This window comes from Falco naumanni, chromosome 5 (assembly GCF_017639655.2).
Source record: "Falco naumanni isolate bFalNau1 chromosome 5, bFalNau1.pat, whole genome shotgun sequence".
Classification (NCBI taxonomy): domain Eukaryota; kingdom Metazoa; phylum Chordata; class Aves; order Falconiformes; family Falconidae; genus Falco; species Falco naumanni.
The window spans coordinates 39,339,421-39,363,554 of record NC_054058.1 but is presented as its reverse complement, the minus strand read 5'-3'; the positions used below and the strand labels follow the sequence as shown (position 1 = coordinate 39,363,554).

Here is a 24,134-nt window from a genome sequence, read left to right as displayed (position 1 = left end):
TTTTTGAAAACTTCATCTGGATGACTAACTTGTAAGCCAGATCTGGGCAACATGTAAAATATTATTTTTCTCTGCTAGAATGTTTCAGTTGGTTAGAAAGCTTTCTTTATTGTCCTGCCCTCCTTTAAAGACTTTCCAATTGTTTCAGTTTACTTTCAGTATTCCCCCTGCCCCTCTACTAATCTGATACAATAACTTGTCTAAATTGGGTATTTTTGGTAGTGTAGGGGTATAACAGTTGAGAATGTCTACTTTGAAACTTTTTTAGTGCGTGCCCTTTTGAGAAGTTTTCCCTTATGTGCTTCAGGTAGTAATTAACAGAGATCTATTCAAAGCTTTGACTTCATTATTATAAGCATTTGTCTAACTGTTTATTTACAAATGGATCACAATTAATATACAGCATCATCAACAGGAAAGTCTTTGAGTACCAGGAAATATTTCAGCACTAAAAATTCAATCAGATTAAAAAAAAAATACTAGTCAGCCAGTAAAAAAAATATAAAAAAATAATAAAATAAAGATAGATGAGGGACATGAACATTCTACGCAAAATCAGTAATAGAAAAGATGCTGCAGTTCTGTCCCACAACTTATTCTGTAGGGAATTCCTCTCGGGCAGGGGATGTTCCTGCTCCTTTCACTAATTCAGAAAATGTGTTTGAATCAGCATTGTCTACAGAATGTCTTTTGCTGCAACCAGCATAGCGTATTTTCACATTCTTATTCAAGCTTTTTTTGTTTGGGAGGGAAAGTATGACCATAAAACTGTTGGTAAAAACCCTCCTGGGAACCTGAGGTATGTTATATCAGATAGTTCTTGAATTAATGCTTAATAATTTCCTATCTGTGGTCTTCTGGACTGATTACTTCACAAGATGTACCCATATAATGGATATATCGTAAAACAATATCAAAGCATTAAAATAGACAAAGTGTCAGTTAAAATTCCTAGGTAAACTTCTAAAGTATGCTTCCAGCTTCCAAAAATACCAAATTTTAAGCTGATCTTTGTATTTTTAATTGTATTTTTAAAGAAAACCTGGTTTTATTCCAATCATACTAAGAAAAATTAAAATGTCATTTTTGGTAAGTTAGAAATTTTAAATACAAACCAGCTCTAGATAAGAATACAGGAATAAGGTAAAGCAAAAGTGAACAATGGCTAGAATTAAAGCAGCTTGTACAAAGAGCTCATCAAAGAATTATGAGGGAAGTTTATGTGCACAAATCAAAATATATTGTGCATAAAACAAAATATATACATGCATAATTGGCAATCATAGCATTTGTCTAGTAGTGTGAGATTAATTCTAATTAATATTTTATTTGTTTTTCCAGGAATCTCAGATATTAATTAAATTATAAAATAATATATCTTTCACATTTAATTTCTGTGTGTTTTGGTTATTAGTATCTTATGAAAAAAAGTTTTGTTAATGAAAATATTTCTCTGCCGCTGAACATACTTTTAGATATCACAGCTTGCCATTTCAGAATGACCATGTTTTATAGCACATAAGGTACATGATCACATGCCATTTATTGCTTTTCAGATTTGGTATTTGCTTATTATAACTTTACAGCAATTCCTGGACCACTGTTTCAACAGTTGTAGGGCAAATGCAATGCGAGATAAAATTTGTTCATCTGGGACAACTGCTAAAACTGCTGTATGAGATTAAAAATGTAAAATAGATAATAGTTATCATAGATAAAAGAGTTTCTTAAATTTACACAATGGAATAAACTATGATGGTTAAATGTTTTCTCCTATTTGAGTACTATTTTGTTTACATGAGTGACTGCTGTATATTAATGGGGTTTTGATTCAAGTAGATTAACTATACACTTTCCAAACAAAAAACTGAGTACAAACAAGTTTTTAAATTACTATTGTCATTTTACCATGGTGTCCTGAAAGTAGATTAATGATGGTTCTGTAGCTATCATAAAGTGTCAAGATAATATGATTAACTAGTATAAAGAAAGCAATTTTGGAACTGAGTTATTTGATGTAATGAATTTTTAGAGTAAAATAATTTTATTCAATGATCTGCAGAGAGGCAGGTGGTCTGGATCTGGGTTCATTTTATGGCTGATTGGGGAAAGAATGTTGTTAAAGCCATTAAGCAAAGTAATATTCTTTGAATTTGCTAGAAGATTTTGGTATAAATATATTTAGACAATAATAGCACAGAAGTGCTAATTAAAGCAAGCTTGGTTTCCTCTCAGATCTTGCTAGGAATATTTCATATGTACATTGCTATACAACCTACCATCTGAAGGATAACAATCCCCTTTTAGGACCAGTATTCCTCTATGATGCTCTTTGAGGTCCATAACCTATTTGAAATGACAGTTACAGCGAAATACTTTGTTCCCCTACTGCATAATATAAATTTAACTAATGAAATTGCACGTAACCAAGAGAATTAATGACAGGTTGGACTACTTTGATGTTATTTTTTCATGTTATAGGTCAAAATCCAATCATTTTGATTTTTCTTGTTCTTTTTGCCTATTTTTTTACATGAAATCTTTGCATTTGTATGAAGCCTCTGCTGAAAAAGGATAGTGTGACTATTATCATGACACGATGCCAGCAAGTCTGGCTAGTGAACTCACTTCTTTCCTGAAATAATTTATTTGCAATATAAATCATATTCCTGAGATTATATTCCAAATGCAATGTGAGTTCTGGACTCTTGATTATTTTTTTTTCTTTATTACTGTAGTCATACCAAGGCTTTCAGCAGCACACAAATTACTTCAGCAGACCTTACTTCTAATGTAGACCTAACCAGTATGTTGTCCAGTCTCCAAGCACTTTCTGGTGCAAATTGGAGAATTTGTGATTTTTTTAGTGTTGCTTCCTGTCTACAGCGTGGCCTGTGTTGCAAACAAAATATATTTTGATAAAGTTTAAATGCTGTGTAAGTTTAGCTAAGATGTATGCATGCAATTTGGTGCTTTTTAGTAGTATTGCTGCCATTTCTACTTGAATAATCATAATGTCAAACTAAAGCTATTTTTGTGTGTTATTTTGCTCTTAATGCAAACCTTTACTTCTCTGTGTGATGATGCATTCTGGAATTCCTCGATATGAATGAATACTAATCTTTTGCAATTTTTTTATAACGACACCTGTCTTATCTACCATGAAAATGAATGTGCTTTTCTCTTCCTACCTAGTTGCTTTTGCAATTTTTACAATAATCTTTGGTTTAGAAATTCTCTAAGTAGGGTCCATGTTTAAAGATAAGTAATGTCACTTCTCTATTAACAGCGCCTATCAAATGGCTCCATAGACTCAAATGACGAAGCCAGTCAAGTTGTTGAACTTCAGGAACTACTGGAAAAGCAAAACTATGAAATGGCACAGATGAAGGAGCGTTTGGCGGCACTGTCTTCCCGGGTGGGAGAGGTAGAACAGGAAGCAGAGACTGCCAGGAAGGAGCTCATTAAAACAGAGGAAATGAACAGTAAATACCAGAGAGACATTAGAGAGGTAAGGAGTTCACTACACTCACCTTGTATTTCTGGGCTTGTTCCTGTGGTACCCACTATAAACTGATAGAGGCCAATGAATATGAGCAGCAAAAGTTGAGCTCTGATAAAAGCCCTTGTACATGGGAAACACAAAATTTACATTAAGAAATAGTACTAGAAATCTCTTTATAAAACCATGTTCAGAAAAATGGATGTGTATATGTACTGATAGGGGGAAAGGCAAATCCTTTGTGGTTTAGCATTACTAGAGTGCATTCTGGCAAGTCTCCAGCTGTTTCAGATTTTTAAGATAGACTCTCAAATAGAGATTCTGGTCATGTAGGTAGTCTAAAAATGTAGGTAGTGAAAAAAGTACATTTTTAAAACTCCTGGGCTGTTTTATAAAGCGATGTTGTTTATCTAATCAATTATAATATTTACTCTTGTGTGATAACTTCATTACTCCTGTTATAATGCGTTATTCCCTTCTTTCAAAAAATGCAAATATAATTCAATTTTCATTTTCTTTCCTCCTCTTAAATTTGTGGTGCTCCTTAATACCTTCCAGAAGACCCTCTTTTCCATGGATGTTCTCAATATGTGTGGGTGGTTGGCTTCTAGAATCTATTTTAGTTTTCTGAAATTAGAGTAATTATCTTCCTGTTACACTGCTTCCTACAATACAGATATTTCATATGTATTTATGTATGTGTGTATGTGTATATAGATGCATTTGTATGTATGTATTTAACCTCTTATTAATAGCATTCTGGAAGCAAAGTTCCTTCAGAAGTTCTGATGCATGACAGTCTAAGTGTCTTCACACCTTTGTACTCTGACTCTTTTGAGTATTGTGTCATTGTTACATGGTTACAAAGAATAGTTTGCTCTGTTTCTCCTTTTCCACCAACGCCACATTATAGCACTAGGGGTCTCTAACCACTGTCTTTTACCATTTGAAAATACTGCTGTCTCAGGGACGCTTGATTGCCATTTGCTGTTTTTCTCTTAAATAACACATTACACCAGCTACAGGCTTATTTGCTTTCAGCCCATTGCTTCCTAAGCAAAGTGGCTGCTAATACATTTACATCTAGAATAATTACCAAATGTCAGTGCAAAATCTGCTGCGAAAGGTATTTGTAAACGTGGAAGTATCTGTCTTTGTTATTTCACATTGCCACAAAAGATAGTCTTCCCAATGCAGAAAATGAAATACATGCACCAAGAGGTAGTTTAGCATTGTGTAACCAGATAAGTTACTGTATTTTTGTGTGTGTGCTTTTAATTAATTACATACATAATTACTTTTTTTTTTATGTGTTCTTTTGATGAACAGCAAGACATGCTCATCAGTAAATGTTTTCATTGTGAAAGATTACATGGCAACATGTAAGTCTCCTCAAGAGCCAGGCACAAATTCAAAACTATATAAAATTTTCTACTTTTGCTGATATTAATTGAAGATAAATAAACAATATAATAGACTAATTGATAATCTACTAAATTACAGCTATTGACTTCACTGAGACCAGCTTGTAATACTTGAACAAAACCAGCTCAAGATTTTAAAGAAGTTCTAGCCATAACATATATGGATAACATACCCATATTTTATGGTTATGTTATGTATCCAACATTGTAGTCACTTGTTTTCCTGAAATTTCAGGACATTTTACACGTTGTCTATTACATGTACTTCAGCAAAAAAATTTTAGCAGGATCCAGGAATAAGAGTAGAAATGTGCATACACTTTATTTCCCCCACATCAGTGCAGTATGTTTCTACTATTATGTAACTATATCAGGTTTTCTATTTTCTGATCAAGGGTGCTGTTGTTTAAGAAGCAAGAAAGTAAATGTGAGCTGCATTCACTATGGTTTTTTTGCAATACAAAATATAGGAACTAGAAAAATATAAAAAAGGTGAGGGTTGTTTCTGTTTGCTCTACTCAACTACTACTGCTTTAAATCTCATAGTTGCAAGAAATCCCAGATAAAATATATTATCTTTAAAACAGAAAAAAATACTGCTAAGCATGCCTTAGATCCCTGTCTACTGTTAGCATGGAAATTAAACTGGTATGTTGCATGGTTCTTGATAGCTTTTTTGTCACATTAGGCAATGGCACAAAAGGAAGATATGGAAGAAAGAATAACTACTCTGGAGAAACGCTACCTCAGTGCTCAGAGAGAATCCACCTCCATACATGACATGAACGATAAACTGGAAAATGAACTGGCAAACAAAGAAGCCATCCTACGTCAGGTACGGTATCTGCATTAGTTGGTTGCTTTCTTCATACACAATGAAAATTAATGCAAGAAAAAAAGGGGGAAGATCTACAGTAGGAGGTTTCTATTAGATTAATCTGCTTAATTTTGATCAACAGATACATTAATCTAAAAAAGAAAACCTAAGTTGTTCAGTGTCTCTAAGCTTCATATCAGCTACTGCAACAGTGAATACCAAATTAATGTGTATTCCAACATTAGAAAATAAGCATTTTCTGATAGTGTCTTGCATAAATGCACAGTCACATCCCCTAAGTGAAGGATTATCTTTGCTTCTTGCATAACAATTTTCTGATTTTTTTTTTTTAATTTTCAATAATAGTATAAACAGAATAAATTCCTTTCTGCAGGAAAGATCAAAATTTGTATACAATATATTCTAATGATTTCACATATTAGTAGTGTGTAAGTAAAATTTTACAAAGCTAAACTATCTGTGAATATGTTTTAAAAAAAGAGCTTAACATGACTGTGTAGCTTTTGTGGTACTTTGTTTCCACAGTGATTCCAAAAGCTGAAGTGTAAAGTGAACAGAAAACACTGCTTTGTAATTTAAAGAACACAATGAAAACTGAAAGCTAACATGAAACCAATTTAATTCAAACTGTAAAAGATGAAATTGCTCCTCACTGTCAGTATCAGACTACTGTATTTTTTTTTCCTGTGGTGTCTTCAGATATAAAATGCTATATGGGAAATAAGCCTGTATGATCTGATAATCTCTGCTTCTATGACTGTATGCAGATATATTTATGCACCCATGCACACTCCCTCTGTATGTGTGTATATACACACACATGGCTACCTCCTCAGGGAAATTAGAGCATCAGAACTCAAACTCGTCAGCTTCCTTTGATTATTTTAAGTGGTATCTTCAATTGTTGGAGGCAGGGGGGAACAAACCACACCCAATAATGGAAAAGTAAGGTCCTGAGTCTGAGGTTTTTATTGCTGCCAGTGTAAGTCGTGCTATGCTGCAGAGGTCTACCTACTCAAAGCAGTGATCGATAGAACTACACTTAGAATATATACAGGCAGGCTTAAAGTTGATTTGCAGCACTGTGATGTGAAAAGCCTACCTCTTCATGCTTTTGAAGGATTAAGAAAGACTCTAAAAGCACACTCCTTTTTCATTGTGTCTTCTGTTACCGGGAATGGACAGGAAAGCATGAAATCCTTATCAAGCCATTAAAAAACTCTTAATCATGTGGTGTATCTCAGTAGGCCAGAGAATACTGCAGTTATTGAAAGTCCTCCTGTTTCTCTTTAATGGTTATGACATATTAATCAATTTCACCTTTGTGAACCTACAATTACATCTCATTTCACAATGAACAATACCACTGCAACCTTAAGCAAATAGCAGCCAGGTTGCAATCATGAATAAAATGTCAGTTTTAATATTTCCTAATGTATTATTGGCATTTGGCAATTTGCTCAGAAACTTTGCTGGGAATTCCATCATTTTGGAATTGTACTTATTCCCATTTTAGCTCATACATAAACTTTTCTGTGAGTGGACTCAATATTTCCATTTAGAAAATTCCCATTTTACTGAGCACCAATACTTTTATTTTCTTCAGATAAATAAATTGATCAGAGGAGCTTTCTGTTCGTCTTCATTAGTTCCATTTTACACTCATTTTCTTTACCTTCATTTGATCCTTGAGCCTCAATTCACTCATCATTAGTAAGGCTGGCAGCCTACACTGTTCCATGCTTGAGTTAATAGCTCTCCAGTAAGTTCTTCCAGGTTGTGGAGTATCTGTGCCCATGTAACGAGTTTTGATTGCTTCCCCAATACCAAAGGAACTGAAGGAAAATCCTCATTCTAATCTTGTTTGGGTTTGGGGTTTTTTTTTTTAATATCTGTTTATCTATCTTTGGCATTCAGCTGGAAGACAAAAACAGACAGCTGCAAGAGCGACTAGAGCTGGCTGAGCAGAAGCTGCAGCAGACGATGAGGAAGGCTGAAACCTTACCCGAAGTGGAGGCTGAACTGGCTCAGAGAATTGCAGCTCTGACTAAGGTACTGCGCTGAGGAATAGGTTCACTTCAGAAGCCCCATTGTTTAACATTGATTTGCATCCCAATTCCTCACCTCAAGGACGAAAGGAAAAAAGTAGTATCAAGCTGATTTGAAAGAAGAAAATGTTTCCTCATAAGTGTGTGCCACAAGTTTAACCAGGAATGGTCTCAATGCCATGCTTGTAATTCTTAGCATTTTGGTAACAGGAAAAGTAGTTGTCTATAAGTTAGCCTAGACTATATTTACAGAGGAGTCATATATGTCCAATAGACATGAGCATTATTTATCCTAGGAGGATTCCTTTTACTGTGTAACAGTTTCTAGTTTAAGGGGAAAGGAGTGGGGGGAACTCCCATTCCTACACTCACTTAATTCTTCTGGACAATTTCATACACCATGTATATTAAACAGCAATGATTATCCTTCCAATAAGTACTTTTAAATCAAATCTTAGTGCCTGCTGGGATCATTTGTACCACACAAATGAAGCCAACTTGCAATGCATACTTACAAGGTTTGTTTTGAATGATTCTTTGTATCAGGTGTCTGCAAAGACAAATGTGAAACTTTGAGAGGACTTCAAATCATTTTTTCTGATGAATTTATTACATGGCAGCTTTCTTGCAGAAAAACAAGAAGATAAAAACAAATTTCCAGTTGTGTGGTTTTTATATTTGGTCTCTAATACTTTCAGGTGTGCACATAGTTAGCACTATAGCTCAGGTACTGTCAGCTTCATAAAGACATATAACAATAATACATTTATTCTTTGTCTATTAAAATCCAACAAATAAAGAAAAATGCATTTAAGAGATTGTATTACATATCATTCTGATCTATCTAAGCTTTCCTTTCTCTATTGCCAAGGAGAATTTCTAGCTATTTATGTGCGTAGCTATTTTTAAATATGATGGATTTTTTTAAATTCTCATGTTTTTCTATTTATAGTGAAGCCTTAAGTGCTGAGCAGCTCATTAATAAAGTCTGGGTTATAAATAATTTAGTTAAGAAGTATAACGAAAGAAAGAAAGAAAGAAAAAGAGAGGCTTTGGGGGGATTTGGGTTATGGGTTTTTTTATTTTATTAAGGCAAGATAATCAAGATTTTGTGCTGTCCACTTTAGGTTCATATGAATGGGTGGGAATCTGAAAGAGATACTGAAAATGGTGGGGGAAAAGAAGAATCAGCAAAAGTACAACAAAGTATCTATAATGCCAAACAAATACTGCATTTTATTAAAACCTGAGGTGCACATAAGAGCAATCCCTTGGCATTTTAACATATTTTTTTCAGTTTTTTCTAATTCAAAAAATAATCACATATTCTAATGCCCTCAGTAGCTTGAAAATATTGTTTTCTATTTTAAGAGGATTTTTCCTGAATAATTTCTCCAGCAATTAGGCACCAGTAAGTATTTTGCAGTCTCAAGCATGTCTTTTCTTGCAACTGCATTTTTCCTTGAACATGTATTAATGAAAAATATTGAAAGCAGAAATCCCATTTCAACCATGCAGAGCACTCGGGGACTTCCATGAGATACTGTTGTTACTGTGACCATAAAGCTGCAGTATACATCTCTGTTTGTCTTCTTACATTATTTCATGGGATGTGGTTAGAGAGTTGTGAACAGAGCTGACTGTCTACCCCATTTTACTTTGATGTACTTTATCAAAGTTTTTGCCAAGTGGGAAACTCTAAGAAGTATATTACACTGTAATGCCAGTTCTGTTCACTTCTCTGTGATTGCATTAAAAACTGAAGAAATTTATTTTATTTAAAATTATATCTTCTTGGAATACATGACATGAAGAAGAATGTCAGAATTTGGCCAAAAGACCAAATAAGCCTGTGTTTTATTTATCTTGTATACATCTTTGCAAACTGTAGAGCTTATTATAGTGCTGATTTGACAGCTCTGCAGTTTTAAAGTTCAGTACTTTTCATGGATCACATAAACGTAGCTTGGAACCAAGAACAACACTGCAGCTTATTTAAGTAGTTTTAAATTAGCTAGCTGGTAAACTGTTACCACACTAGCTATTCAATGAAAGCTGCAAGATCTACCTAAGGGGCTGAATGATGCTTAATTGATTTTGCCTTTGTTGAGCTTTGTACCAGCATACATGTTGTCAGTAGGCCTCAAATTAGCTGGCTTCAGACTACCTTAAGTCTGTCTACCTGAGCTATGATCACTGCAATGTCCATGTATGCGGAGTAAAGGATGAATCGCCCAAATCAGCTAGTCTTTCTGCACTGCAAAAAAGTCAAAACTCATTCTTCTTTTTTTTGTACTACCTCAATGAAAGTGGCTTCTCTGAGATTAATGGGGTTACAATCATATGAAAGAGGTGAGTTAAGCCTAATATGTTTTACATGTTTTTTAAAGCAAAATAGTACGGGATAACTGAAAACCATGACTGCTTCACTGTGGGTAAAATACAAGACGAATTATTTTCACGTGGAGATAAAACAGAACAAATGTTCTGGATTTGGATGTGATTTTTTTTTTAATTTATTTTTCCCCCTCATGTTTAAAATATGCATGTTATAATTCTGCATTCAATTTATTATACTCGTAATAAATCTGGGTTGGGATTCTGCAAAAGAAGGATATAGAATGAGATCCTTCTATGGTGTCAGTTTTCAAAAAGACTTGTTTTTCTTTTAGAGATATATATATATATATGGGCTAGTGAATGTCTTTTGCTACTTTTCCATGCCCAAACTAGTTCATAAGGAGTGAACTTCCAAAAGTTTGGACTATACAGTGAACACAGATAAGTACACATAAATTTACCTGAATCATTTGAAATTTTCTTTGGCTTTGTTTTCACTGTGTTCTGCCCATTGGGTGAGCAACTGGAGGGTTAGTTAGCCTGTGGCAGACTAACCTGGAACAGCATGATCCCATGTACTGTGCTGTCCTGCCTGGCCGTTGCACTGGTATCTGTCTAGTCATGACAAGTAGCACAGCTCCTGGCATGTATCCCAAGATTTAGGTTGTCATGACTCATTGAGCCACCTTGTACTCACTCTCAAAGTATTGGTCTGTTTGCTTGCCCTGGAGAAGAGGCAATCGGGGGTAGAAAGAACCTCTCTCCAATATTAACTAAACCTTTCTTTATCCTGCAAGATGTTTATTTTCCTTGGAAGGGACAGATATTGGAGCATCCAGAATCTTCAGATGGTTAGTCTGTCAAATACTGTTTCTCCTTGCATGTATTCAAGGAGGGGTCTAGTAGAGACAACAAGCATCCACCTACTTTCATTCAATCACTCCCACTAGTAGTCACTCCTCCCCTCGGGTGCTTGTGCAGCAAAGGTACCATGTCACTGCTCTGATCACAAGACAGCAGTCAGCATTTTACTCCATCATTCCTGTATGCAAGTCACCAGAAATATCAACAGTGCTTTTTAGCTGCATTAGAGAAGCACTGAGATGGAGAAAAGGAAACCATAACTGTAAAAAACCACATTTAGCATAGTAACACCTTCAGCTAATTTTAAAGGTGATAAAAAATTACTTGGAAGTTGGAGGCAAGTGGGACACAGTGCTTGTTTTGTGATAATGTGAGAATATGGTTTGCATGAAGTAGGGAAGCTGCAGTAAAGTGGAAGGAGAAGGTCTGCAGTGGGAAGGATGGAAAGGGAGGAAAGTAGTTCTCCTGCAATAGGTGGATGTGGCTAAGAGAGAAACCTCTCTGAGAACAACAGAGCAACAGATGTAATCTGGAGAAGGAAGTTGATAAATCATCTGGAGGGGAAAAAAAATTATCTATGGGGAGGGAAGCCTGAGAAAACTCCATATTTATAACACATCACTGTCTTCTCAAACCACCCTCTTCTTGTGCTTTCCTTCCCACAGAAGATTTTTTCCTGATGGGAGGAGAAATGAACAAAGCAAGTGTGACAGACGTAAATGGAAGGAGTTGCTTACTAAACCTATGAGATGTAGGAGGTAGTGGGGAAGGGAAGGAGGGGCAAGAATCTGTAGATCTAGTGACTGAAAGTTTGAGTTTCAGAAAAAGGGGTGACTTAAGCCAACATATTTTGTCACATTTGTAATAGGTTAGAAGTGAGCATGTGAACAAGTAGCTGATAACTTTGTGAGCTGTTGTGACTCAGTCACCATGATCACCTATTTTCACTTTCAATTGCATAGCTCATTTCAATAATGCATTCTTTCTTCTTGAGTAACTCACTCATTCAAAGGATAGCCAAAAGAATGTGTTCCATAAGAAACCAGCAGAAAATCTAGAGACTGCAGATGTTCAAAAGCCAAGGTCTCAAAACTGTGGAAATTGGCTTGTGCAGTTAGAAAAGTTTAGATTTGATCCTGCAGCTCAGCATGAGGAAGAAAAATTATAGTGGCTGTACTGTACAGGTGCTTTCTGCATCTGAAATGGGATTATTTTTTTTTCAACTAAGATGCAAAGACCTAGAAAATGTGCAGTGCCAACAGTAAGAGATGATGTGAAAGCAACATTCTTTTTGTGGGCGCATTAGCAGCAGGAGCAGCAGCAGTTTTAACAGGGTTAGAGAGCAATAATACAAGCTCCTTTGGTATTCCCTCAAAGCAAAATTTTTCCATTACTGTCTTATACTGGCTATTTCATAGCATATATGCAAAGTGAACATTAAGACTCATGCTGGTATCTCATAGGTGTCAGACATTGTTAGTTTTTGTCCATATATTTTTAATCCAGTCCAAGATGCACAGTTTCACAAATCTATTTATAACTGGCTAAATGCTTGAAATGCTAGTTGCTGAATACCATGCCATTTTTCTTACTAATCCTCCTGTACGGTATACTAGTGAGCAGGCATACAAGTCATATATTGAAAAGAAAAACGTAGAGTAATATCTGCCAAGCAAGTAGTCACACAAGTTCCACTTTAGAAAGTTTTTAACTCAATTCTTAGCAAAGCAAGCTGGAAAAAATCCAACTTCTGTTTCTGAACCTCAGACTCTATAATTGTCCCTTCTGTCTCTCGTGTATCCGAAATTCTGCTATGGGAACACAGCTGTCACTGGTGGCTCAGCCTCTACCTTGTCCCTCAAACTGCACTGCAGAGATGGAGACATTCAATATTTTTGTGGTAGGCTCCAAAGTCTTTTAAAAAGCTTATTCAAGTGGCAGTGTCTGAGGCTGACTAGCACACATGGACAACAAAAAAGCGTAGCCACCACAGTTATATCGGTCCTAACAGTATGGCCTGGGGAGGTTTGTGCAAGAGGCATTTGCAAATCCCTTAGGGAATACCTGAATTACTAGGTCTTTTTGTCTGAAAGGGTCTCTTTGAGACCTAGGTTGGGGCCCTCCTCAGCATAAATGGCAATGAGAGGTGTTGAAACCCTCATTTTGGGAGCATGTTCCAACTAGGCACGCCAGGAGATGGAGGGGCTGCTCTTTCCTATTGTAGCACTTTGTCTACAGATGGATTTCGGCAAGTGAGAAAAAAAAGAAGTATGTGCTACGTGTGTTTCTGTGTTTGTAGACCTTACAGATGACACCTTTGTGATTTATGTCCCTGCTGCGGGGGCTGCTCATGCATTTGGCACACAATAAATTAAATCCTTAAATAATTAGAGCCCAAAGTAGGTACTAAGGCTGCGTACCTGTGCTTGTTCTCTACCAGACAGGCAGTTGAGCCTAACTGTTTAACATCTCAGTTATAAAATAATTTGGTTCTTTCAAAGTAATACAGAATACACTCTAGGAACAAACAAATGAAGTACACATAGATGAAGGAAACAAAAAATTCAAATACATTTTAAGTGTTTAGAATAATGACATTTATTTTGATTCTAAGGCATATTGAATTTTAACTACAGTCTTTTTTATCCTACTAAAGAGATGTAAAGGGAGATGAATGTGGAGATCAGGTCTGTTTTCTTTTATGCTGGAAAGTGAAGTACAGGCACTCTGAGCTACATTCAGGAAGATTTTTTTAACGAGAATGTACCTATGAACATTTTAATACTCTTAGTGAAATAACTGAAAACTATCATGCAAAAAGATTTAAATATACTTAACCATATACCTAACTGAATTATTAAAGCAGTAGGAAGTTATGAAATAACAGAATCGTATAGCTATAAGAATCTTAAAAGAACACCATGTTCTTTCAAGAAAGTTTTCTGTGTAAGAGTTCAGATAACATACATAATTCTGACAGCAGTTTTATTCCTCCTCTTCCAAATAATAGTTAGGCCTAAAACCACAATTATTTTATGCATTGTAAAGACTGTTTCCTGCTATGGAATAAGGTGTGGCATGGTTTGGACTGAAAATTTATTTTTTAGTTTGAAAAACAATTGTAAATTACATAGCTAGCTAGACCAGCTTCTCAAGGACAGGTTATGACAGCACCACATTTCAGAAGACTTGGATGAGATCCCCTTTGAACCTAGAAGTATTAGTTTGGTTATCTTCGTATTTTGCATTAACCTGCAATTAAGCGTATAGAAGCAGTGAAGTTTATGTAACTTGCTTTTAACGTTTATAGTCAGCTAATGAAGCTTCTAAGTAGCTTAATTATGTAGGATGATACCTGCAATGGGTTCTGTATCCTCCTCAATGAAAATGGTTTCAAAAGAGGTAGAATTACTTTAAGCCTTCATCATTAGCTCAGAGCTTTGATGATTTCAGATCTTCTCCTGACCCTTTAAGACACATCAAGGGAAGGCCTTGAAGCAATAGTGCAGCCAGGACTCAAAAAGGGGGAAAATTTATCTTCTACAAAGGAGGATAAAGCTTGGTCACTTTGTGGAAGGGATAGCATGATCTGGTTTTCTGCAATCACAGGTACATAACTTTTTCAACCCTGTCTTTCTATTTATCCAATTGGGAGAGGAAGCAGTGTGTTAGCACTGGTGTGTTGACACAAACTAATATGTAAAACTGAAAGTTAAAGTAAAGAAAATCATAAAGGGATTGTCACTGGTCCAAGTCCTAATAAATAGACAAAATAGTTTCAGATAATTAATAAGTTCAAATATGCCACAATACACCTGCTTTATGATCAGGAACAATAACTGGACTTTATTTGATAAGCTTACTTACGAAGTATACTGACTTTCCCTTAAATTTTGCAAGAATCTGAGTTTGGTGAAATAGACAAGAATAGTAGTGATCTTCAAAGTTAAGCATTATTCTTTTGTATATACAAAGTAGGATTTTCTCATATGGATGTCTTCATATCAAAAGCTGCAATTTATATTTATAAATCAGTAGATCACAGGTTTGTGTTCTGTCTGATCTTTCAGTCTTGATAATACTACTGATTTTAAGTTATGGGTATTTTAAATTATGATGTACATCTGGAATTACTTTGGTACCTATTCCTAATTATTCTGATAATTCATTAGTAGACAACAGTATGAAAAACAATCTCACTAAAAAAATACAGTTGTAAAATTAGTTGAAAATTGTACATATTCAAGTTGGCTCATCTGAAGATGGAGTTCAGGATCTCTTTCTGAGAGAGGGTAAATTTGACAGAGTAAAATGTCATTTGACAAGCACAAGCTCACATCTCAAAGTCATCAGTAGCACTGTCTATATGCCTTATGCATGTTCCTGTTTCCATAGCAGCAAATCCAATACAGCATTTCCCTTTCTATAAGGGCTTTTTTTTTTTTCATTTTGAATGATAACACAGACTTGTTTGATATGACAATAACATGAATATTCATATTTTGCAACAGATGACCTAATTAAGGTCAACTTCTGTCAGAAACAGTAATGAATCTTTGGATGGATTACAAATTCTATACTCAGTAATGACTTTTCATTCCTATTAATGAGTTTTTATTTATAGGTTCTTCTTTTATCTGATGACCTTGATCTTCCAAAGAGATCCACCAGGGTGGATCCTTTCAAAGGGGTGAAAACTATACTGTCTATTTGATTGAAAGGGCTTATGTAGTGTATTCTAAAATGGAATACTAAAGCTTGAGCCTTTTCTCTTTAGACCTTCTGTTTTCTAGAAGTTAGGGAATGTACCATAACATTGCATAGTTCTGTAACTGACTGATCCATTAATTTAGTATTTGTGCATTGTGTTCATTCCTAGAAATGATAGAATTATAAAGGATTTTCTGACATTGGCCTCGCAGAGTCCTGTTCCGGTGTTTAGTTTGCCATTAAAAAAAAAAAAAAAAAAAAAAAAAAAAAACAACAAACCACCAACCAACAACATTAGATTAGACAGTATTGCTTTGAATCCACTCTGTAGTAATATGTCATCAGCCAGCCATCACTAACCTTGAACCTCCATTGTAGGTTGATAGCTTTTTTAGCATTCCATTATTTTCAGTTTCTCCACATCAACTGCATCATATTCACCAAGTATCAGTGTAGTTTATTCCATGTAAAAATCTGTCAGTTAAAAGTATGAAATTTTCAGTCACACTTTTCTTTTAAGCATTCTGTGCTGTGTTCTGTTCAGTGTCAGTGTCTTTAGTTCTGATTTTTCAATTTTGTCCCTCTCCTTTTCCTTGACTTGTTAGTCTGATCCAACCTCTTCTACCTCATCTGATGATTATCAATATGTTATGGAAGCTAAACTACAAGAAATGATCTCCATACGTAGGAAGGTAGTCCTACTGGACTTTACTTTCTATTGCTAAATAGAATCCATCTGAGTTGTTTTCATTTTCTTTAACTTATTTTATTATTTTTTTTTTATTGATAATCAACCATCGTGCAGTTCAGTGCTTCAGGAGCTTACAATTTTACGATGGCAGGTTTGTGTTCAAACCATGCACAGTCTGCATGTTACATTTGGCTGATTTCATTGCTCATAAATAAATCCAATGTTTTGCTGATGCTTGGATGTAACAGGCCTTTGTAGCTGACACATTTCAAGCAATGCTGTTCAGCTGCCTGTTTAAATAAAGTTTCTTTTTGGAAAACTAAGTTTGCAGTTAGTAGTAGCTTGCTTTATGTTTTGTTTAAACTTTACTGAGATAAAAACTTACGAAGTCACTTAAATTATAGACAGAGTCTTTCTATTTTTTTTCCAGGCAGAAGAAAGACATGGAAACATTGAGGAACGTATGAGACACTTAGAAGCTCAACTTGAAGAGAAGAATCAGGAACTTCAAAGAGTATGTGTATCGCAGACACTTTCTGTGCACTTTTAATTTGTCAATGTAGTGCTAATTATACACTCCAGCACACAAATCTATCTACCTACTAGTAAATGTTTCATATCAGTGATGGCAGCATCTTCCCACTTTACTTAACCACCTCCATATACTCGTTTACATCTAGCTGCAGTGTTCAAAGTATTTTGCTGATACAAAAATGAATGTGCATTAATCAGTAACTTTAATTGTATTTCCTGTAGAATTTCTTCAGTTAGTTACCATAACTTTTTTTTATTTATTTTTTAGTGATACAAGTCTATACTGTTTAATTTTGGACCCTATCAGTTTTTCTCTTCTATTCTATATTAAAGGCAAGGCAAAGGGAAAAAATGAATGAAGAGCACAACAAAAGATTATCGGATACTGTAGACAGACTTTTGACAGAATCCAATGAGCGTCTGCAGCTGCACTTAAAAGAGAGAATGGCAGCACTCGAAGAAAAGGTACAGTGCAAAGGGCAGTATAAAGTTCAGCTTAATAAGGATTCTCCTGTATGAAACATTCTACTTTTATCATGAAGCATCACGCTGATTTTGTATTACCAATTACCACAGTGATGGTTTAACTTACGCATTCAACTCTTAGTTCAAGAGTGCGCCCAAGCACCTTTTCAAAACTACTGAAAACTGGATACGCTGAATATTATGAGTCCTGTTTTATCAGGGGGAGCCTGGTGGAGAGCCTGTGAAGGCCCAGTGCGCGAGGTGCCATGAGGCAGTGAGAGGAAGCGGGTGGGAACTGAGGATTGGCCACAGCTCAGACATGCTGTCGTTCCTGTATTTTAACCTGCTGATTTTACCCAGCTTCCTCTGGAAAGCGTAAAGTCCTGTCACCACAGGAGAAGGACCATCTGCCATTGGAAAGGGAATTTTATTGACAGGTTTTCTGTCATGTGAGACACACTAGGCCTGAAAAATTCAAGTGCCATGACCTTTATGTTCACCCTCCTTAATCCCTCCCTCTTCTACTTATTCACCTTCAGTTTGATTCTGAGGGGAATCTTGCAGTGTCTTTCAGAGGGATATTTTAGAATCTTACAGAGGATGTACTTCTGGTTTATATCATTGAAACAAAATGTTGTACAAAGGAAGAAAAAGGCCCGCCAAAAGCAGAACCTGGGAAAAATCGTTGTGTCAGAATGTGACAGTTACTCAGTTCGATGAAGATGCAAAGTTTTTGCTGTTCTTGAAGAACCATGGTCCTACATATTTGGATTATTTCCAGTGTTTAAAATGTAATATATACTCAAACTGGAGCATTAAAGGATTTTAATTTTACACTCCAGTGAATATGAACTTTGCTAACATGTACATGGAGACTACATGTATATGGTGATATATAATATATTTCTATATGGATATATAATATTTAACATGTCTCTAATTTCTTTCTATTTTTTCTTTTCTTCCCCCCCCTCCCCCTCTTCTTTTTATTTCTAGAATGTTTTGATTCAAGAATCTGAAAGTTTCAGGAAAAATCTGGAAGAGTCTTTACATGACAAGGTACTATAAAATACAGTGATTTTATCTTTCTGTCAGAATTTATATATTTATTGTTTGGAGATAAGTATATGGTACATTAATTATTCATCTAGCATGTAAAACTTTCCTGGCATCAACGATAATTCCTTTAATTACCCAGATGCCTTAACTAGCCTTTGAGGGTCTCCAACAATTGTTCTGAGCTAAGTTCATGGTTGAGATCCTAGCCTCAGGAAATTAATACTAAAATTCATATTGATTTTACTGACTCTGGAATTTTTGTTCTATCAGTTTTAATTCTGAAAAAGTCTTGTTTAACCGAGAAGTATGCATAACTGGTTACACTTTCATAGTGAAGAATGTAATTGCTTGATTTGATGCTATTCTTCTTAACAGGGGTGGTACATTATGCTAAATACAGCTGAAAGTGACCTTTCTTAGCCCATTGCAAATTAACCCCTAATACTGTTTAGTACATCAGTCTAATTATAATTATTTGTTCCAGTCCCAAATGTTAGGATTCTGTTTTGAAGTTATACTTGTCTTGAGTTCAGTAGAACACACAACTGTATTGGCATTCAGATTCACAGAAGTGGTTTTGTAATGTATGAAATCCACTTAAAAGTGATTGTACAGAATTTAAAAATAGCTCCATTCAACTCAAATATATCATACGACATCAAAATCAAGAACTTTGAGAAAAATAACAAAAGAAATATCTGTTCAAATAAATTGTCATTTTCATCTACATTCAGGTAACCTTGTAGACAGGCAGCAAGATTATAAAGTCTGAAAAAGGAGCTTATAGTGCCTTTTAAATAAAATTTCTGTGCTGTACTACCACAGTTATAAGGTGATTCAGATGTTGCAGAATCACGATCATACTTCACCATCAATTTAGATGACAAAAAAGACATTTCTAAAGCTGTGTCAATGAAAACAAAAGTTTCTATCATTTCGCTACCAGAGAATCTAAACCTGAATTACAACTACCAGTTTTGTCTGTGTAAATAAGGCATTTTTCCAATATTATATCCAAAAGAACTTTGTTGTTTTAATAGTGTTAGAGTGGAAGTGAATACAGTGGCTAATTCTTTTTCAGTCTGTTTTCTGGCTTGAATGTACTTATCAACTCTTGAAAAAGATGAAAAATCTGGTACAAAAATCTACATTTGTATCAAAATTATTTTTGTGAAGATATTTTTATTTATCATTTTTATTGATTCTTGCTTAAGGGTGGGAAGTGAAATAAATAGAACACCTCCACTGCCACTCTGTACAATTGGAGGTGAGTTCTCTTCACACACAACCACATACATCTGATTCCAAGGCTTCTAAGTTCCCACATGGAAACATTTATTTGTTCCACTGTGATGAAGCAATTTCAGATAGACGGACACAACAGCAGATGTTAACAATTTCTAAATGACTAGTGAATGATACAAGTAGAGTGACCACCAAGTCATCTCAGTAATTCTATTCAGCCCAGAAACAGTGTAAAAATACCGTGTAAGAATTACTGAATTTGATATTACTTAAGTGGAGATCCTTTTGCTTCCTAGCATTTTGGAATCCTGAACATTTTAAACTCTAGGAATGGCAGTTTTATGTCTTCATCCCATTTTCTCTTTTAATTTCTTTTTTAAATTCTTTGATTTCTTTTTATTAGTAGATGATAATTATTTGTACAGTTTGGGAACAGGTGCTGTTTTCCCTAGTGGTTTCTGTCAATAGTCTTATTGTTGGTTCCAAAAATCCAGCTTTTTGTGGCACACTGTCATTTTTCACCAACAGCACCTGATACTGGAGTTTTGTCAGCTCCCAAGAACAAGCTGTAAAGCTGCAGTTCAACACCTAAAATGGGGTTGTCTCTCAATATGTGTCTATCAGTGAATAAAGAGGCTGGGACACAATCTTAGTCTCTAAAGGGCAAATCGCTTGTCACACACTGAAGTATTGCTGGCATGGAGAGTGCAGTGTTACTACACTAATCGGTGCTAGTTCTTCTTTTCCTCACCCTAGCTTTATAAGAAGAAAAAAAAAAAGTTTCAAGGAACAACTTGTCCTGCCATCCCTTCCAGTAGTGTAAAAACAGTAGAGTGCTATAAAACTTCCTCTTGGCGTATGTCTTATTAGCAATACTGAGACTTGAATGAGTTCACTGCCTTTTCTTATAATCACTACATTCAGTGATGCATCTTTTCTTACTTGTTTAGCTTTACAAGAGCAGGATCTCATAAAGTAAATGTATTTTATATCACAAATAAGTATATCTTACTATTTTCATTTCCAGGAAAGACTTGCTGAAGAAATTGAGAAACTGAGATCTGAACTGGATCAAATGAAATTGAGGGCTGGTTCTTTAATTGAACCCACCTTGTCAAGGTATTATTTAACGACAAAAGTTTCCTCACTTTGAGTTGAAGTCTAACATAAATATAAGTTTCAAGCCTTTACAACAGGGATGTGTTCAGTCCAAGCATAAAAAGAGCCATTCATTACTTTAAAATGTAAAATCTGTGCAATTATTGTTATTATTACTGTTGCTTTTCACTCTTTTCATAGGTAAACGGGGCCTTATAACAGTAAGTATATACTGAAATATTACTGAGATTAAGGAAAGTCTTTTAAATTATGGAATGTTTTCAAAAGTATATCCAAAGACTCATTTTTTCCCCCCAGGAAATCTTAAAAAATAAGGTTGAAACATTCATCTTTATGTTTTCAGTGCTGAAGCTGATGAGCATATTTATGATCATATTTATTTATTCTATCAATTATATCTAATAATTATTTTTTATTAGCAAGAAATCTCAGCTTTGCTTATTGTGTAGCATAAGACCACATATCTTCAGCTAAAGGTGAAGGCAGTATTCAGAAAGATCTGAAAATATCATAACAGGGCATGAAATTTTATGCCTCTTTCTGGCAGAAAAGCACTATGGGAACAATAGTGAGACAAACCATAAAAATAACCAACAGGATACTAACTTATAAATCTAGAAAGTCCTTCTTGCCTAAAAGTATCCCTGAAAATAAAATTGTAACTCTATTGATAATTGTGCGCTATGTTCTATTTTGATAACAAGCAACACGTAAACTTTGGAAGTCTGCCAGCCAAAGCACGTGGACAAAGACTAAATTCAGATCTCTGTAATCCTCTAAAATTATCCTTGTTGGTTTGTTTTTTTTTTTTTTTTTGGTTACATCAGGTATTGTCTGCCCATTGTTTCCACAGACATCTTGCTCAGTACCTGCACATGGTTTCTCCCTCAGCCTTTTGCCATCTCTTGGAATAAGATTTTTCTACACATGGAAAAGTGTAAATTGATGAAATTCAGAATATGGTGCTTTTAACTGTTCAAATTTTTGTTCCTTTGGGAGTGTAAGTGTGACTACAGGCAGAGACAACTTTTCAGAGTACTTGTGAGGACACAGACTATTGAATTGCTGGGACAAACAGCAGAGATTTTTTTGGAGCAGCCAACCCTTGTGAACAGCAGCGTTTTTTGCTGGGTAGATGAGTATCATTAGCTTGTGCTTTGTAAATAGGAGTCTGATTAGCCCTTGTCAAAGGACTCTTAGGACTTGATAAGCTGTCTAAATGTCTTGGGAATTCAGCAGGTTCCCCTAAAACAGTATAAGTCCCCTTCTATGGTCTCACCTCATGAAGCTACCAGCCCTTTCAGGAAAAGAGAGCTATTAGCATTAAATACTAATTGTTCTCAGCCCCTGTTCAGTTCTATATTTGCAGGAGCTTGTTCTTTCCACAGAATAATTGAGCTGGTCAGCAGATAAATATCTGCTGCCACAGAGACTGGAAGCTGGGCTGTTTCTTTTCTCCTGCTGACTGACTGTACAAGTGCTAAGTATCATCAATTATTGGAGCAAAATTCTATCACAGAAAATACTGTACATAGAAAATAAAAAGCAGTCGCTGCCCTGTAGGGTTTACTATGTAACAGATGAGAAACATGCAGACAAACTAAACACAAAAATAAAAAAGATTACTATCTGGTGCTATAGAGGGAGGGCTCAGGATATTGGTAGGCCAATTGTTGTCAAGTTTTCTTATTAGTATAATGATTAATGAGTTTTAGAGGTTTTTTTTTAAAGGTAAATTCGTAATTTTTGTAATATTATGGAAGTTTCTACCAGGCATGACAGGAAGAATAAGAGAAGACAAAGTGATGGTTGTTCAGAAAAAAACATTTATGACAACAGTGTGAGCTCTGATGTATGCTTTACCCAGAATATAAGTTCTAAAATATTATTCAGCATCTGTGACATTTTAATGTATCTGATTTGATTACTATGGCACATACATTTCAGGAATTCTGGTACATCTTTTTAAAATTTGTTTTCTTATGGTATTTATTTTTTTGTAAAACAAACTGTATTGGTGCTTGAAATCCTTTCATTACTATTTTAGATTTGTCACAGTACTTATAATACCAGACAGTAATTACATTTCTTCATACCATTCTGTTAAGTAGCCTGTAGTAGAGGCTTTCATGTTTTTCCATTATCTTAATGCATTTCGCATTTATCAATAAACAGGCAACACAGCTGTAATATTTTATCTTTCACTTTTACTTTATTAAAATGACGTTTGAAACTAGAGACCAATGCTTCAGTCTTCCAAGAGTATGTTTTAATTTAAACTAGGTTCTTCGCAAGGAAAATCTCTACCTTTAGAAACAGACACAGAAGCCTAGCCCAGAAAAACAGTCATGCTTACAGCCTGCACTTTCAGCATAGATATATGTGGTTTTCTGAATTATTTCCTTCATTGTGGGAAGCAGACATTCTTTCGTGTAGCTTTTTTATGTCTAGGATTAAAGCCATCATTTTCTTAAACAGCATTCTTTTCAAAAACACATGTTTAAGGACAAAACTTATTCCCATTTTGTTTCCCAAAACTGATTATTAACATTGTTGTGCACCCTATATTTTTCTGTAGGTGATTGTAAGCATTTTTCCCAAGTTTAGAAAAATGAAGTCTCAGTATAACATTGACCTCTCGTTATGCTCTTACAGATAATGAAATGTCAAGCATAGTATGTATTTGTTTATAGCAAATCCTAAATCAGTTGTCTTATTAGTGTAGTACTTGTTACATTTCATTTTTCTACTATAGTCATACTATTCATATATTTTTATGTGGAGATAGCTTATGTGTTAAGAACTAGAAATGATTCAGGTCTCCACTGCTGTGGTTAGATGCTGAAATGGTGCACAGAGCCTTTGCTCTTCTGAATCAGCTACACAGCCGGCCGGCAGATGCTTTTATTGTACTACGCAGGAAACTACTGCTGCTGTTTGATGAAGGACAGAAAAGCCAGGGGCCTTTGCCCGTGATCCAGAAAAGATATGATGAAGTCCTCACATATATGCCTCACCACAATGTCCCAAGACTTACCAGGACTACAGGAAATATTGGGGGTTAAAACTGTCAGAAGCATCATCAAATGAAGATGAATCATTCATAACTGATGTCATATATCACAGGGCAGTTCACTAATATTTTCATAATGTAGAGCACAGACTTACAGTAGGAAAGCATAACAGATATCCTTACTCATGAACTTGTATCGTGCTTGCAGTAACTTCAGGTGCATTTATTCATAATTGTAATGGTAGAAAATATACAGGACAGTACATTCAGCAGCCAGTTCTG

At 35.1% G+C, this 24,134-nt stretch overlaps 1 protein-coding gene across 16 annotated transcripts in view; it reads left to right on the top strand.

The window, feature by feature from the left end:
* Positions 1–24,134, top strand: part of PPFIA2 (PTPRF interacting protein alpha 2) — a 351,100-nt gene that overhangs the window by 279,174 nt on the left and 47,792 nt on the right. For all 16 annotated transcript variants that reach the window (XM_040595910.1, XM_040595899.1, XM_040595903.1 and 13 more), the window contains 7 exons: positions 3,290–3,511; positions 5,615–5,761; positions 7,682–7,816; positions 16,848–16,931; positions 17,285–17,416; positions 18,413–18,475; positions 20,748–20,839. In XM_040595910.1, coding sequence (XP_040451844.1) covers positions 3,290–3,511; positions 5,615–5,761; positions 7,682–7,816; positions 16,848–16,931; positions 17,285–17,416; positions 18,413–18,475; positions 20,748–20,839 — 875 coding nt within the window. The remainder of the gene's footprint in view (positions 1–3,289; positions 3,512–5,614; positions 5,762–7,681; positions 7,817–16,847; positions 16,932–17,284; positions 17,417–18,412; positions 18,476–20,747; positions 20,840–24,134) is intronic.